Source organism: Hordeum vulgare, chromosome 5H, assembly GCF_904849725.1.
Source record: "Hordeum vulgare subsp. vulgare chromosome 5H, MorexV3_pseudomolecules_assembly, whole genome shotgun sequence".
NCBI classification, from domain to species: domain Eukaryota; kingdom Viridiplantae; phylum Streptophyta; class Magnoliopsida; order Poales; family Poaceae; genus Hordeum; species Hordeum vulgare.
Genome location: NC_058522.1, coordinates 185,886,753 through 185,902,570, shown reverse-complemented (window position 1 = coordinate 185,902,570; position 15,818 = coordinate 185,886,753). Strand labels below are relative to the sequence as shown.

The 15,818-nt window shown below is 45.0% G+C and overlaps 1 protein-coding gene and 1 pseudogene across 4 annotated transcripts in view; one reads left to right on the top strand and one right to left on the bottom strand.

Moving 5' to 3' along the window:
- Positions 1-587: 587 nt before the first annotated feature.
- LOC123395413 (ubiquitin C-terminal hydrolase 12-like) overlaps positions 588-15,818 on the top strand; it is a 28,072-nt gene continuing 12,841 nt past the window's right edge. For 2 of the 4 annotated variants that reach the window (XM_045090404.1, XM_045090402.1), the window contains exons 1-16: positions 589-828; positions 971-1,046; positions 1,214-1,364; positions 1,470-1,627; positions 2,437-2,702; positions 2,791-3,009; positions 3,075-3,183; positions 3,268-3,383; positions 4,503-4,601; positions 7,328-7,437; positions 7,748-7,822; positions 13,074-13,152; positions 13,263-13,409; positions 13,496-13,576; positions 13,667-13,786; positions 15,461-15,583. In XM_045090404.1, coding sequence (XP_044946339.1) covers positions 799-828; positions 971-1,046; positions 1,214-1,364; positions 1,470-1,627; positions 2,437-2,702; positions 2,791-3,009; positions 3,075-3,183; positions 3,268-3,383; positions 4,503-4,601; positions 7,328-7,437; positions 7,748-7,822; positions 13,074-13,152; positions 13,263-13,409; positions 13,496-13,576; positions 13,667-13,786; positions 15,461-15,583 — 1,959 coding nt within the window. In that variant the 5' untranslated portion in view covers positions 589-798. Of the gene's footprint in view, positions 829-970; positions 1,047-1,213; positions 1,365-1,469; positions 1,628-2,436; positions 2,703-2,790; positions 3,010-3,074; positions 3,184-3,267; positions 3,384-4,502; positions 4,602-7,327; positions 7,438-7,747; positions 7,823-13,073; positions 13,153-13,262; positions 13,410-13,495; positions 13,577-13,666; positions 13,787-15,460; positions 15,584-15,818 lie in introns of all 4 variants that reach the window. The other 2 variants (XM_045090403.1, XM_045090405.1) reach the window with 2 other exon arrangements.
- Positions 10,349-13,065, bottom strand: LOC123395414 (annotated as a pseudogene).

Sequence of the window (15,818 nt, the reverse complement as noted above, 5' to 3'; positions counted from 1 at the left end):
TATATTAAATATTTTTTAAAATACTCATATCTTTTAAACCGTAACTCCAAATTTAACATATTATACATGGAATTTGATTAGAAAAATATGTAGAATTTAAATATGATATTATTTTATCTGTTAAACGTTTAATAAAAATACTATCTAGGGTGCAATCTTAATAAATAAGTAATTATTCGTCTTTCTTTCATACGGTACTCATCCGGGTTGAGAATGAACACGTCAACAAAATCAGGATTAGAGATGAAACTGAAGGTCACTTGACTGATTCTTTGTACGTATTAAATCTACATGCAAGCCGTGTTAAAATAGAAGACCTGTGAAATTTTGAACTGCATTTTTATAGGATAAGACCATCTTTATTTGTATCGTAACTATAAATTCTCAAATTATAGACATTTTTTATAAATTAAGAACGTGTGTCGTGTGATATTTCTTTCTCCCGTTGCAACGCATGGACCCTTTTGCTAGTTAAAAATAATAATACGATGTGTCCGGGACGCGACAAGGCTACCTCTGGTGAGATCCAAACGTTCGGCTTACCAATAGAGCTTCGCCTTGCTGACAACCCGAGGGAGCATGACGTGAAAATTTAGAATTTGTCATCTCCTCATGCTGTGACTCTGGACCCGGGAAATCCCCTCGAACATCCTGTCTCCATTTCCCCAAGCTCCTCCCTGTCCGCCGCCTATCGCCTTACGCCTCCCGCTGCCGCTGCCGCTGCCTGGCCGCGCGCGGCAGCCCGCCTCACAGATCTCTAACCCATCATCGGCCACCGCCGCCAGCGACGACGGCTCCATGACTATGATGACCCCTTCCCCCCTCGAGGTACGTGCCCTATCTCCTCACTCGCCTGATCTCCCCGGCTCGTCTCGCCCCACTGCTCCGTTCCGATCGGAGGTCTCCTCTTTCTCCACGGGTTTACGCGGACCTCCCGGATCTGAACCCTCCCCATCCGTGCCCCTCTCAGCAGCAGGAGGAGGACGAAGAGATGCTGGTGGCACACCAGGAGCTCTCCGCCGCAGACTCCGCGCAGCCAATGGAAGGTGAGACTGAGAGCCTCGCGATTTAGCCCCCCCCCCCCCCCCCCCCCCGCGTGCTTGTCCGTCTGTCATGGTGATGTGATTAGGGGGGGGGGTTGTTTTCTGACCTTTTGGTGATCTTGATCTTTCACGCGTGTTGGTCTCGGTGGTGCTCTTGTTGGCGCTGCTAGTGGTGGTGCAGACGGAGCCTGCGAATACGGCGGAGAGCCAAGCACCTGAGGACCCGCAGACGTCCCGGTTCACCTGGACGATCGAGAACTTCACCAGGCTCAGTGGGAAGAAGCACTACTCGGATATGTTCGTCGTTGGCGGATTTAAATGGTGAGTTTTGTACAACTTGCCATTTTGATTAGCCATGAAAATGTGTCTAATGTGGGAGTTGCTGGACGTTGAAGGTACTGATGGATGTGCTTGTTTTGGGCGTAGGCGTGTGCTAATTTTTCCCAAGGGAAATAATGTGGACCATCTCTCGATGTACTTGGATGTTGCAGACTCGGGGAACCTCCCTTACGGATGGAGCCGGTATGCTCAGTTCAGCCTAGCCATTGTAAACCAGATCCATCAGAAGTATACAGCACGCAAAGGTATTGCTTTTCTTGTATTAATGCTGTAATCATATTTTTTCAAGAATGCCATTCGTCATGGAAGTTTCAAGGGAATATAACCTTGAAGTCTTGAACTGACGTGGAACAGGATGAACCCATTGATCAGTTAAGATTCTGTGCATGTACTGCCACATGTTTTCCGTTTGGCTGAGCAACTGAAGGTGTGCATGGTACATGCTTAGGTTATCAGGCAATACATAGTGGATCAAAAGTGCCGCACTGATGGAATAATGATGCTCGATAACACGCAACTCCCTTTTTTCTTTCTTTTGGTGAGATGGAGCACATTCTTGTAGATCAAGATATACAATATTCATACTGATGTATAGCATGCAAAGGAGACATCTTTGGGAATTAATTTCATGAAACTCCTTTTAGGTTATCTGTAAATCATAATCACAACATCTGCAGTTGATCGTTTTCTTTCTTTCGAGAAACTTAGTTGATAATTTTTATAATGCACATTAGGTCATGTTCTGTCATGAGGAAAAAATCCTTATATTTCCATTTATATTATTTTAGTACTCTGGTCAGTTATTGTTGCTTGAAGTCTGAACCTTCAATTATTTTTTATTATGCATTTAGTAATGGTGTACTGATTGTTAGTTTTGTTCCATGTCGTGCACTCGATTGTGCCCTCATGCTTTCAAAGATTCTTTGGGCTTGTTATTTTATGTGGTAGCTAATGAAGTTCGGTAGTAGTAGCGGTGCTCCGGTCATATTGTGAGTGTAAATATTTCTGCAAAATTTCTCTGGTTAAGGCTGTATGTTCGTCCCATGTTTGGCAGATACTCAACATCAGTTTAATGCACGTGAGAGTGACTGGGGTTTCACATCTTTTATGCCTCTGAGTGAGCTGTATGACCCAAGTAGGGGCTATCTCGTGAATGATACTGTTGTTGTTGAAGCTGAGGTTGCTGTTCGCAAAATGGTTGACTATTGGACTTATGACTCGAAAAAGGAAACAGGTTATGTTGGTCTCAAGAATCAGGGTGCTACCTGTTATATGAACTCTCTTCTGCAAACCCTGTATCATATGCCTTACTTTCGGAAGGTTGGAGACCTTGCTTTGTCCTACCGCACATGCTTTGCTATGAGTTTGGATTTTGAATTAATTTATTCATTTTTTTTCTTTTTCTTAGGCTGTATATCATATGCCAACTACTGAGAATGACATGCCATCTGGGAGTATTCCTTTAGCCCTGCAGAGCCTTTTCTACAAGCTCCAGTATAGCGACAATAGTGTAGCTACAAAAGAGTTGACTAAATCTTTCGGGTGGGACACTTATGATTCTTTCATGCAGCATGATGTGCAAGAGCTCAACAGAGTTCTATGCGAGAAACTTGAAGACAAAATGAAGGTGGATGTTATATTAACAATCACCTATATGCCAATTACTTGTCATTAACTTTGCTTTCTCCCCAGGGAACTGTTGTGGAAGGAACAATTGAACAACTATTTGAAGGCCACCACATTAATTACATCGAGTGCATTAATGTTGACTATAAATCTAACAGAAAAGAGTCCTTTTATGGTAAGACCTGTAATTTGATTTGTATTTGCATTTAATGTGCTATATCCATCTATTATTTAATGGTTACTTATGCTGGCCTTGCAGATCTACAACTTGATGTCAAAGGTTGTCGTGATGTTTATGCATCATTTGATAAATATGTCGAAGTGGAGCGTCTAGAGGGTGATAACAAATACCAGGCTGAACAACATGGCTTACAGGTTCCTACAAATCATGTTCTAGTCATGTCTTTGAACCTGATTCTTTAGTTGCATTTATCTTTGTTGTTAAGTATTTTGGAATATTTATTGGTTCGTACATTGTACTTATGAATGACAGGGTACCTTTGCTTGCTCTATTAATGATTACTTTCTAATGTTGCCTTGTGACCTTGTGACCATGAGGTCACGGGTTCGTGTCCTGGAAACAGCCTCTTGCAGAAATGTAGGGAAAGGCTGCGTACAAAAGACCAAAGTGGTCAGACCCTTCCCCGGACCCTGCGCAAGCGGGAGCTACGAGGACTGGGCTGGCCTTTTTTTGCTTGCGTTAGTCAATACACAGAAATGGTTTACTTGATAGTAATTTTGGATAAAAGACGTGTCAGTGTTGTAGCCGACGTTGTCTACGTAGGTTGTAGGGTGGGATACTCGGAGGACGTGAGGGTCGTCAACGTGTAGGCGCCGTGGTACAGTAGAAGGGTAGTGGGAAAAGATTGGAGAATTAGAGGGGTAGAAGAGAAGCATAGGTAGGAACTTGGTATTTCATTGCCTGCCTCCTTACAAAGGGGAAACATCCTTATATTGACCCTTTAGGTACTTCAACACACCCTGGATACTTCTAGACTACGTTGGGTCCATCTAAGAGACAACTGGACTCTACCCACAAACAGACTCTTCTACCAGGACACATACACCCTGGATATTTCTAGACTAGGCTGGGTTATTCTACGAGATAACTGGACTCTTCCCATAAACAGATTCTTCTACCAGGACACGCACACACACACACGCAAACGCGCACGCGCACTAGACTAAGCTTGATAGGCAACTGGGCTCTAAGATGCCACAACAGTTAGGATATGCTTGGACGGTGGCCAAAACTTACCCTACGAAACTTTCTGGCATGACTAGTTCATTTTTCTTGCTAGGTGGGCAACATAAGGGCAAACGAAAGGTCACCTAAAAATTTGGCTGGCAAAATATTTGGCAGGGCAAGCATTGGTACCCATTCAGAAAAGCTGCATTGATGGAACCGTTCTTTTCTGTTTAATCAAGGAAATTTTCTCTGCTTTTCTGTTTCTGTTTCCTTGGCACCTGAATTGCAGTCAATCTTTTTGGCAGGATGCAAGAAAGGGCGTACTCTTTCTTGATTTCCCCCCTGTTTTGCAACTTCAACTGAAGCGTTTCGAATATGATTACATGCGAGATACAATGGTTAAGGTTGGTACTGTGGTTACCCTATCACCTTCAATTGACATCTTTTCTACGATTGACCTTTTTGAAGTAGATTCTGTACAAAATAATGGTTATCATAACATCATCATGTTGTGCATTTTGATATGATCTGAAGTATTTTTGTGTATTCTAAACCTATTTGTGCATGAATACGACTGATCATGTATTTTGTAATTGCATTAAAACAAGCTTAACGTGCCAGCTTTGCTACAATCATCATATGAGCACTCCCCCCCCTCCCCCACGCGCGCGCGCGGCATGATCAGGTGGTTTCTCAGGAAAGTAGGCAAGTGTTAAACACATCGTTACAGGCTTACAGCCGGTGTTTACTTTATAGAATTTTGGTACACAGATGATTCTGATGGTTTACTTAGGTTGACGCTGGTAGCCTGGTACCATGCTGCTTCAATAAGCATTTCAAGGATACTTGGATATCTTTCTGGCTCAAAGTAGTCATTACCGTTCACACCTCGTCCTCTTGTCTTGTGTATTAGCCATTTCTAATTTGGACAGTTGAATATGACTGTAGAAACCGGACCCACTGATTGGTAGTAGGATCCTAGCTTGGCATAGATGCCGTAACACACTAATACATCCAGCTTGGAGTTCCATGCTTACTTTCTATATATTCGAAGGAGTACTTGTTTTGCTATAGATTCTTTTTTCTCATGCCAATGAGGTCATGTTAACACAAATGTCAAAATATACATGATATGAGGAGATCCAAATATGTAATTGTTATCTTGGGGTGTGTTTGGTTGGTGGCATCAAGTGGAATATAACTGGTTTGTTCTACTATTGGCACCTATTCCCGCATTTGGTTGGGCAAGAGAACAACGATTCCTCAGAAGGGAATACACCCCTCAGATGCGGAATGCGGTGGTTCCTCCAAATCGCGGAATGACATGGTTCTTGGTGGATTAGTGTCGCTCTCACCCGTGTCTAGCCTATCCCTCTCGACTACGCCTCTCTCTCTCACACACACATTTCTCTAGCAGCGCCACACCACGGAGCATAGGCGGTGGCGGGTACAGGAGGACCCTGTAGTGGGCTAGCACCTAGCAGCAGCCCCTACTTCTCCTGAAGGCAACATATCCAACGGTGGTGACCGGGAGGGCACGGACTTGTCTCTCCTTCACCAGGGGCGGGCCGGCGGCAGCCAGGAATTGCTCATCCAAGGTGCTGTGCGGTACGATGAGATGGCGAGCAGGAAATAGGCATTCACCTATGTGTCCTTTGGGTGGCGGGCAGGCAATGGCGCCAAGCGGCAGCAGCATCAGATCACGCGGCGGTCGGTTTGTCTCCCTATCTGTCTTCCAGTGGCGGCGAAAGGGACAGTAGCCAGTTGGCCGGTGGTGGCCACACCTGAGCAGCAGCAGCATTGGGCATGGAGCGGCTGGGGTGACAAGCAGCGCAAGTAGCAGAGAGCAAGCAGCGGCGGTGGCAAGCATGAACAGCGGCAAGCAGCAAAGCTGGACCGAGTGAAGTGATTGTTTTTTTCTAGCTTGGCATTGCCTTTGCAATGCACCGGCAATTATCTAGTGACAGACCCAAAGTGGTCCGACCCTTCCCCGGACCCTGCGCAAGCGGGAGCTATGTGCACCGGGCTGCCTTTTTTTTGGGCATTGATTGATTAGTGCTAGATCTATGTGCTGTATGTTGAGATTGCTGTTTTTTTTTGCTGTCACTAGATAATTGACTGCGTTGCAAGGGGATATAAATATTCTAGTACCTTAGCCGTGATTTACCTGCCCATATAAATGTAATTGTGTAAATAAATGTTCATAAAATCCTGCCCACGATTTACCTACCTAAATAAGAATCACTTATTTGGTAAGTGTTTATTGGCTTTCACCAAAGAAAACATATTTTTATTTGGTAAGTCAATAAAAGGTGGGACAATTAAGACGGTTTTCAAGGAAAATTGGTGAAAAAAACCAGCGATAGCAGGAAAATTTTTTCAAAACGGAGAGAGGGAGAGAACATACATAAGGTTAGAAGAAGCACTCTGCCTGGCAGGAAAAAGAACACTATTCTTTTTTTTATTTTGCTGTCATTAGTACTTGTGTGATCTAGATTTTGTGCTTAATTAATATTTCTTGTCTATTCTTAGAATATTTGTTGTTTTGATAAATTTTACATACTCATCAGATTATATGTGGATGATAAATCATTGTGAATTTGAAATGTATTTTCTATAATTTGTTGTTAAACATAAAAAAAGTTCTAGTTGCTCATATTGTACGTAAGCATGTGAGACACGTAATCTCAAAATCCATTCCATTCTAACTCTCCAACCAAATGTTGAAATATAACCATTCCATTGCACATTTTATCCCCAAACAAACATAGGAATGGAACCAATCCATTCCGGTGGAAAGGGACGATGACATTCCTTTCCACTTCGTTCTCAAACCAAACACACCCTTGAGTACAGCCCAGAGAGTTAATCACATTTGAAACCATTTAATGTGAGATCCATGCCATCCTATCTTTCATTCTGTATGAAATTGGTGACAAGTTACTTCCCACTTTGTACCCTTTGATTAGGAGTTCTCTCTGATTAACATTTTTTTTTGTTTTTGTTCATTTGGTTTCTGTTTGTGTTTTGCTTGTCCAATTAACATCATACTGTTTTCTCATTTCTGTTTGTAAGAATGTTTGGAAGGTTGCTTATGAATTGCTAATAGAACTAACACCTACTTCTGTAGATTAATGACCGTTATGAGTTCCCGCTACAACTCGATCTTGATAAGGATGATGGAAAATATCTTACTCCAGATGCAGATAGAAGTATTAGGAACCTTTACACTCTCCACAGGTAATAGGTTTTGTCTGACATTTTGGTACACGTTGTTTTGTTCAGTCATTTCTGTGAATGATTTATTATATTAAAGAGAACATCCGTGAACAATAATCATTGATGTATGTAGAAACTATTAATTCCAATAAACACATCGCTATTTTGTACAGAACAGTTTGGAATGGTACTTTGGAAACTTACCTGTTACTTTTGTAGTTTACTTTCGTAGTCACAGTTCCATACGAGAACAAATGTTATTGCAATGAGTCTCAGATAGATGTGATCTGTATTTTGTTGGTGCTAATGTCAGTCACATGCTTTTATTCAGTGTTCTTGTTCATAGTGGAGGAGTACATGGTGGTCACTACTACGCTTTCATACGACCTACACTCTCAGACCAGTGGTGCGTTTTATCGTTGGAGTTATCTGTCCTTACATCTCAGTACTTGTACGTTGTACCTTAGGAAAAGACTGTATTTTGGGTAGAGAAAAATTCATCACAGGTCCTCATACTTGTCTTGGTGGTCACTTTAGTCCACGTAGTTGCAAATACTTGAAATACAGTCCTCATACTTGTCCTAGGGGTTCACATACCGTCCATTATGCGGTTTTGTCTACGTACACGCTGATTTGGCGGTTGACTGGCCTGTCCACGTGGGCGTTGACTGACAAGTCAGCTCCAGGCCGTCGCTGAGCTGCAATACGCATCTAGACCAGTTTTTTTTTTTTTTTTGCAAAATCGCAGTGAGTTAAAAGAACTCTCCAACGGTGCCTGCGTCACCCTCAATTGAATTCGCACCACACTGGTGCCGTAGTCTGTACCCAGCTGCCCGTGCCCTTGCCGGTGGCGGAGAGCAGCCATGCTGGTCAGGAGCGTGTCCACGCAGGTGTTTGGCGCGCTGCATGCCACCTGCGGGGGCGGCGGCGGCCACTCGCCGACCGTCCACTTCGCCGAGTCCTCGCCCACAGCCGTGTACCACCCGCCGGCGGTGGCGGCTCCTCGGGCCACGAGCGCTCACGGGGCGGCCTGTGGGAAGTTTTTTCCCGTGTTTCCTCGGATCATCAAGTGAAGTTTCTTAACTGAATCTGGATTACTTTCGTGCGAAGTTTTTGTGTTTGATCATGTTAGGAAAGCAACTTATCTATATTGAAGGCTCAAGGGGCATATATATATTACACATGACTTGAGGTGCAAGGAAAGTAAACATAGACTAATAAGGACTCCTAGACTAATACTAATAGACTAATAAGGACTCCTAGACTAATACTAATACTTCCTAACACCCCCCTGAAATGCAAAGCGTATGCAGTAGCATTATTGCATTTGAAGAAGTGTAATACTAAAAAACAATGATAATCCAAATCCGCGTCTTGAGAGTGTCGTCGTAGCATGAAGAGTCTCCAAACTTGTCGAGTCGCCGAAGGAGAGAACGAAGAGATGGCACATCAGAGGTAGACACCGCATCGCTTGAAGATACAAGATAAGTATCAAGAGAAGATGGGTTGTCAAAAGAAGATGGCACATCAGAGGAAGACACCACATCACTTGAAGATACAACATAAGTATCAAGAGAGGATGGGTTGTCAAAAGAAGATGGCACATCAAGAGAATAAAGCATTGTGCAGAAAATCATAGTCCACGACAACCGTCGGCGAAAGAAGCTCGGCGGATAAGGCACGATGGACGTAGATCGACAATGCAAAAGAAGTCCAGACAATCCTATAGAAAACAACAAGGGCAAGTAGGCCACAAAAGTTGCATAGAAAGGATCAGGACCGGATAAAGGCTGACGGACTAAGGTATGGTGAACTCGCATGGCATAGAAAACACAAAATATCAACGGATTTGGTGGACGCAGCGGAAAAGAAACTTGAAAAACTAGAAAGCACATAGTAGACTATGGAACGGCAAGTGACAGGAGCATCACATAGCTGCAGGAAGCAGCATCACGTAGCAACAGTAAGCAGCTAGTTGCTGCATGTAACCATGCGTTGTAGCTGCATGAAGAGGCGTCAACACAGGTTTGACCAGACGGCTGGAGCCACGTCCCAGCGAGCAGGCTGGCAGTTGCGTGTTATGCCCCAGTTGGCTGAAGGCAGCAGTCGCGTCCTGTGCGTGTTGGCGGGAGGCAGCCGCGCATCGTCCGCGTGTTGGCGGAAGGCAGCCGCGCATCGTCCGCGTCTTGGCGGGAGGCAGCCGCGCATCGTCCGCGTCTTGGCGGAAGGCAGCCTCGATCTGGAAGGGGCGCCTGCAATGGCCACGATCGGGGCATCATGCGTGCAGGGATCTGGACCACGGCCTTGCGAGCGTGGATCAGGGCCTGGGAAACAGAGGACGGACCGAATACAGAGCGTCGATCTGGAGCAGCACCGGACCTGATGAGGGGCCGCCTCGATCTGGAGCAGCACCGGATCTGCGTCCGCGTCTGGGGCCGCCTTGATCTGGGCGGACTGGGGCGGCGACATGATCCAAGGCGTGAGGCGGCACGGCCGGATCTGATGAGGGGCCGGCGGCAGCCGGATCCGAGGCAGGAGACCGGCGTGACCTGCGGCGGCGGGTCTTGGACCAACGACGGGAGACGAGGCAGCGCGAGACGGCGAGGCAGGGAGGAGCCGACGCGGCCAGGGTGAGGGAGCACGACGTGTCATCCTGCAAGCGGATCCGCACGAGGGCTGCAGCGGTTGACCAGATGACTGCACCCTGAGAAAGCAGCGGTGACCAGGCAAGAAAAGCAGCGGCGACGCGCGAGATTGGATCGGGAGGGCGAGTTGCAGCGCCTGAAAAAAAATAACCTAAGCTCTAATACCATGTTAGGAAAGCAACTTATCTATATTGAAGGTCCAAGGGGCATATATATATTACACATGACTTGAGGTGCAAGGAAAGTAAACATAGACTAATACTAATAGACTAATAAGGACTCCTAGACTAATACTAATACTTCCTAACAGATCACTCTTTTGAATCTACAGTTTAGTCTTTGAATGAATGAATGCATCGTACTGAGCTGACTGAAGAAATGCATCTCTCGGAAGGATCGGAATCTACTTGTTCACTATAGGAAGCAGTACAAGCAAGCTGGACGACTAAGAATTATTGGGAGAGATCTACTGGTAGTCTGGTACTGAAGCAGCTACACGAGCTCCAATCAGCGTCGATCGGCTTCAACTTCAGAGACACGGTGGCGAGGCTCAGCTCAGCTTGTCGCGGAGGTCATGGATGGGTGAGCTGCCGGGAACCCGGTGTAGCTCGTGGCATCGTCGTCGTCTTGGGGCCCGACGCTGTTGTCGGTGTCCCATAGGAAGGTGGCCTGCGCGGCGAGGACCTGGTTGTTGTGTGGGTCGGCTTTGGCCGCCCGGTCGAAATAGCTAGAGGTGCGCTCCTCGTCCCCGTGCACCTCCCACACCAGCTTGGCGTACTCCGATAGCAGCTCGCCGTCGTTGGGGCCCGCCAGGATCGCGCGGGAGTAGTACTCCCCTGCCCTCCGCCGACCCCCCTTCACCTGCGACATTTCGTTGGCGTCATTATTAGCATGGCTGCACATGTATCTCCAAATCTGAGCTACAATGGTCGCGGCAATGACGAGAGTGGAGCAGCGAGGGTGCCTACCTGGTAGAGGTGCGTACTTCCTGAGGAAGAGGCTGTTGCAGGGATCCTCATCAATGAGCCTCTTGTAGTGGGCCTTGATGCCGGAACGGTCCCCTCCCCCGCCGCCGGAGGCCACCAGGTATAGGTAGCCGCCCCCCAGCGTCGTCGTCGATGCCGCCGGCCCTGCAGTCGGCGCTCAGCAGGGCCGAGCCCAGCCGGTCGATCCCGAGGCCCCTGGCCAGGAACAACGGGTGCTCCTATGCGTACGTGCTGCCGAGGCCGAACGCCCCGAAGCTCGTCTCTTGCTGCTCCTCCTCGTCGTCCTCATCATCTTCCTCCTCGTTCCTGGCCCCGTCGCGCGTCGCGAACGACTGGATCGTCTCGAGCGCTGGCCTGGACCGTGGCGGCAGGTCGATTGATCGGAGCCTAGCCTTCATGGCGCGTCCCCTGGCGGCGCCAGCTCCTGGCAGGAGACTACGCGGCAGCGATTATTCCAATCTATGGTGACTGTTTAGAAACCCCCTCCAGTTTGTATGTATTCAGGCTATTTCCATGACGTGTCCGGTCAAAGCCACGTACTACCACTTGACCAGCGCCACGTAAGTCAATACGTAGAGCAAATTGTATTTTGGACCGTATGTGAATCCCTAGGACCGTGTTTCGGGTATTTACAACTACGTGGACTAAAGTGACCATCAAGACAAGTATAAGGACCTACAGTGAATTTTTCTCTTTTGGGTACTGTTTATTTTTGTTCCTGCTGTTATGCATCACCAAATAGTGTGAAGCAGCACAAGGTTGTGGAGGAGCAACTCCACCTTGCAGCTACAAAGTGTACATGACAAGTGTGGAAGGAACTACTTCAACAAGCTGCACTAGATATTGCTCTCGAGGCGGAAATAGGCCAATGTGGCAGCAGGAGTTCAATCCAAAACTCCTAGAGCACCAAGATCTAGTCCAAGATTTTAGATAAGAACACCAAGTTCTGTTATAGGTAGTGGGGGTACATAGCCTAGTTAGAAACTAGAGGTGAAGACCTCTCTTTCTATCAGGCTTTGGGAAGCCTTCACATCTTAACTTCTACTTATAGCTAGAAGCCTACAACACTCTAGAAAACATTACTTAAGGTTCAGCATTCTACTCAATAGAAATTGACAGACTGAACAGAAGCAACAAATGCTTTATAGGCAGGAGATAATGCTTCATAGAAATATAGTTTCCAACATCATTGACATCAAACCCATACCTTTTCTGTGGTATCTCTGCTGTTGCTCGATTAGTTCTCCTCAAAGCAATTTGCCCATCAGTTGACCCTTCTGTAGCTCCTGACCTTCAGCCTGATCCCAATCAGAGGAGATGAAAATTACATCAGTACTATCCTGCTGTTCTGTCAGTGGTTGATCTAGCTGCTCCTCTTGCTCTGCTGTCCACCTCGGCACACTGGCAGGCGCTCTACCAATTTGAGTCGGCGCACCAACCTGCACATCACCAGTGTAGGTCGAGGCTTGTGTCACAGGACCCAAATGAGTTAATGTGCTACTGCTCTCCCCCTCTTTACCAATTTCACCAACTCGAGGAAGAAAAAGAAATGACAGACACAGGAGAGATTCAGTCCATTTCATTTGCTCTAGGAACAACTTAAGTACATGTCACTCAGTTTATCAGTACGGTGTAATCACCCTTATCACTGATGGATAGGACTTGCTTGGCAGCTCCCTGATCCTACTCGTCATTTCTTTCTTCTCCATGGGTTTGAGATGGGTATACAGTGTTTGAATTAGCTTCTGTGCACACTTCCTATTTTGGCTGAGTATACAAATTAGCTTCTGCTCACATTTCGTATTTTGGCTGCGTCGGCATCTTGTATTTAGTGCATCCTTCTTCTGACAGATTTACTTGATTACAGTCTGCTAAATAGCTTGCTTGCACCGTAACGTGTTCAATGAGCTGTGATACAAAACCACTTTGTGTTCCTTTGCGTACCATAATGTTTCCTCTGATTACTGTACACCTGAAAGCAATTCAGCAAATGTTGCGTGTTAATTTTTTATTTCTGTTTTTTTAGGTATAAATTTGATGACGAGCGAGTAACAAAAGAAGATACTAAAAAGGCGCTTGAAGAGCAGTACGGGGGCGAGGAAGAGGTAGGTTTTTTATCAACAGTTCATCTCCAGTATATGACCTGTTGGTTCTAGGGAACAGTGTATGTGTATGACACCTTCGTCTCTCTTTTGTCTTCTTTTGGAGGGAACAGTTACCTCAAGTTAACCCTGGTTTCAATAACACCCCATTTAAGTTCACAAAGTATTCAAATGCCTACATGCTTGTATATATTCGTGAGAGCGACAAGGAGAAAATAATGTGTAATGTTGATGAGAAGGACATTGCTGAGCATTTGAGGGTGAGTCATTATATTCTCCTCTCTTTCTAGTTAGTATGGTGTACTCCTTTTGTAGACAGTGAGTCAGTTCAATTATTCTTTTGCAGATAAGGTTGAAGAAAGAACAAGAAGAGAAAGAACACAAGAAAAAGGAAAAAGCTGAAGCTCACCTCTACACCATCATAAAGGTCTTGTTAATTTCTAGTGCCAGTCATACCAGTTAGCTCTACTGGTGCACTCCTTTTAACACATCTCTGTTTGGAATAAATTATCCTTAGGTTGCTCGAGATGAAGATTTGAAGGAGCAGATTGGGAAGAATATATATTTTGATCTGGTGGACCATGAAAAAGTCCGTAATTTTCGTATACAGAAACAATTACCCTTCAATTCATTTAAGGTAATCTTTTATATCTAGATAGCTAGCCCCCACTAACTATTTCTCTCAACATGCAAGCATGCCACATCACCCCACAACATGCATGAGAAAAGACTCACCGCCACTATCGTATGTCTCTCAACATGCAAGCATGCCACTTCAACGTTAAACATGCATGAAAAAAAAGACTCATCTCAACATGCAAACACACATAAGAATTTTCATTTTATTACGCTACTCATATTTAATAAATATTTTACAACTATATAGTAATCAAACATAATAAATTATATGTATTTTCAGTTTTAGTTTTTATATTATTACGTCAAATATTAATATTTCATACAGCGAATCAGATTGAAATATCATCTAGTATTTCTAAAGCATAGCTCCATTTTCTACCACAGTTTTTGTTTTTGAGAAAATGCAAACCATTGCATGTATATGCATTACATTGAAAGAAAATGTCTTACAACAGTCATATGGTCTACCACAAGGTTTCATCGCTAAGATTTTCATAACTATTTTTAACATAAGCTCAAGCCATTGCAAACAATCTTTCGGCGAGTACTCATGATTCCGCGCTTGTTGTCCACCTTCCATCTTGTAATCGAACGCTACTTCTTCTATTGTTGACTACATGATCATCACTAGAGATGACTCTTGAGTACATTGCCTTTGTGAAGGCTCGTCTTAGTAAGCAATTTCTTATGTCTGATCTTGATCCTCTTCGCTGCTTTCTTGGGATTGAGGTTTCTTCTATCTCCGATGGCTCTTTTATCTCCGAAGAGAAGTATATCCATGATCTTCTTGCTCGTGCTGCTCTTATTGATGTGCACATAGTTGAGACTCCGATGGAGATCAACGTCCACCTCCGCACTTCTGACGGTGAGCCTATATCCGAACCGACGCGCTACCATCATCTTGTTGGGAGTCTTGTCTATCTAGCTGTGACTCGTCCCTATATTTCCTACCCCATTCACATTATGCGTCAGTTCGCCTCTACTCCCACTTCAGTCCACTACAGTCACCTCCTTCATGTTCTAGGATATCTTTGTCGGACTCTCTTGCCGTCTCTTTTTACTCACTGTGTTTCTCTTGGAGGTTCTCTCACTGCCTGAACATACTGGAGCCTGTTCAAGTGCAGAGGCTGAGTTGCGTGCTATGACCCTTCTGACAGCAGACTAGCAGAGGTGACTTGGCTACGGTGGTTGCTTGAGGATTTTGGTGTTTCTGTCACTACACCTACTCTCTTGTTCGACAGTACATGTGCTATCAGTATTGTGCGTGACCCTGTGAAGCATGAGCGCACCAAGCATACTGGTGTTGATGCTTCCTTTGTGCGCATGATCAGGTGAATGCTCTTCAGCACGTGCCTTCCGAGTTATAGTTGGCTCATTTCTTGACGAAGGCACAGACTAGAGCACAACACACCTTTTTTATCCAAACTTAGTGCTGTTGATCCACCGTTTTTTTTTTGGGGTGGGGAGATGGTAGAGTTATAATATAGCGCCGTATTGCCCCTGTTGTATTAGTGCTTTCTGCATATTTCATGTACATCTATATATATACTGCCTTATGGCCCAATGGAAATACAAGTTGCTATTTCCCTAACATAATCTACATTAATTTAATCGATTACGTTTTTGGTTCATTTGGATCTTATGTGTGTTTGCCAAATGTGCTGTTTGATAGGAGGAAGTTGCAAAGGAATACGGGATTCCGGTACAGTCTCAGCGCTTCTGGTTGTGGGCTAAGAGGCAAAATCATACATACCGGCCCAATCGTCCACTGTCCCCTCATGAAGAAGCACAATCAGTGAGTCAAACTGTTTTGAAAGATTGAACTTGTAACATTTCAAGTATTTTGATGAGTGGAGAACTATTTGTTTGGTATTATTTGCTTGATCTTTCCTTTTTCATTATTTCTGGTCTCCTGCCGTCATGTCAATGCAAAATTGGTTAATCTGATAGTTCTTTTAGTTTTGAGCACACATAAGATGCAATTGGATGGTAACTGAAATGGAAAGTTGTACACTTTTTACTGTAAAGGC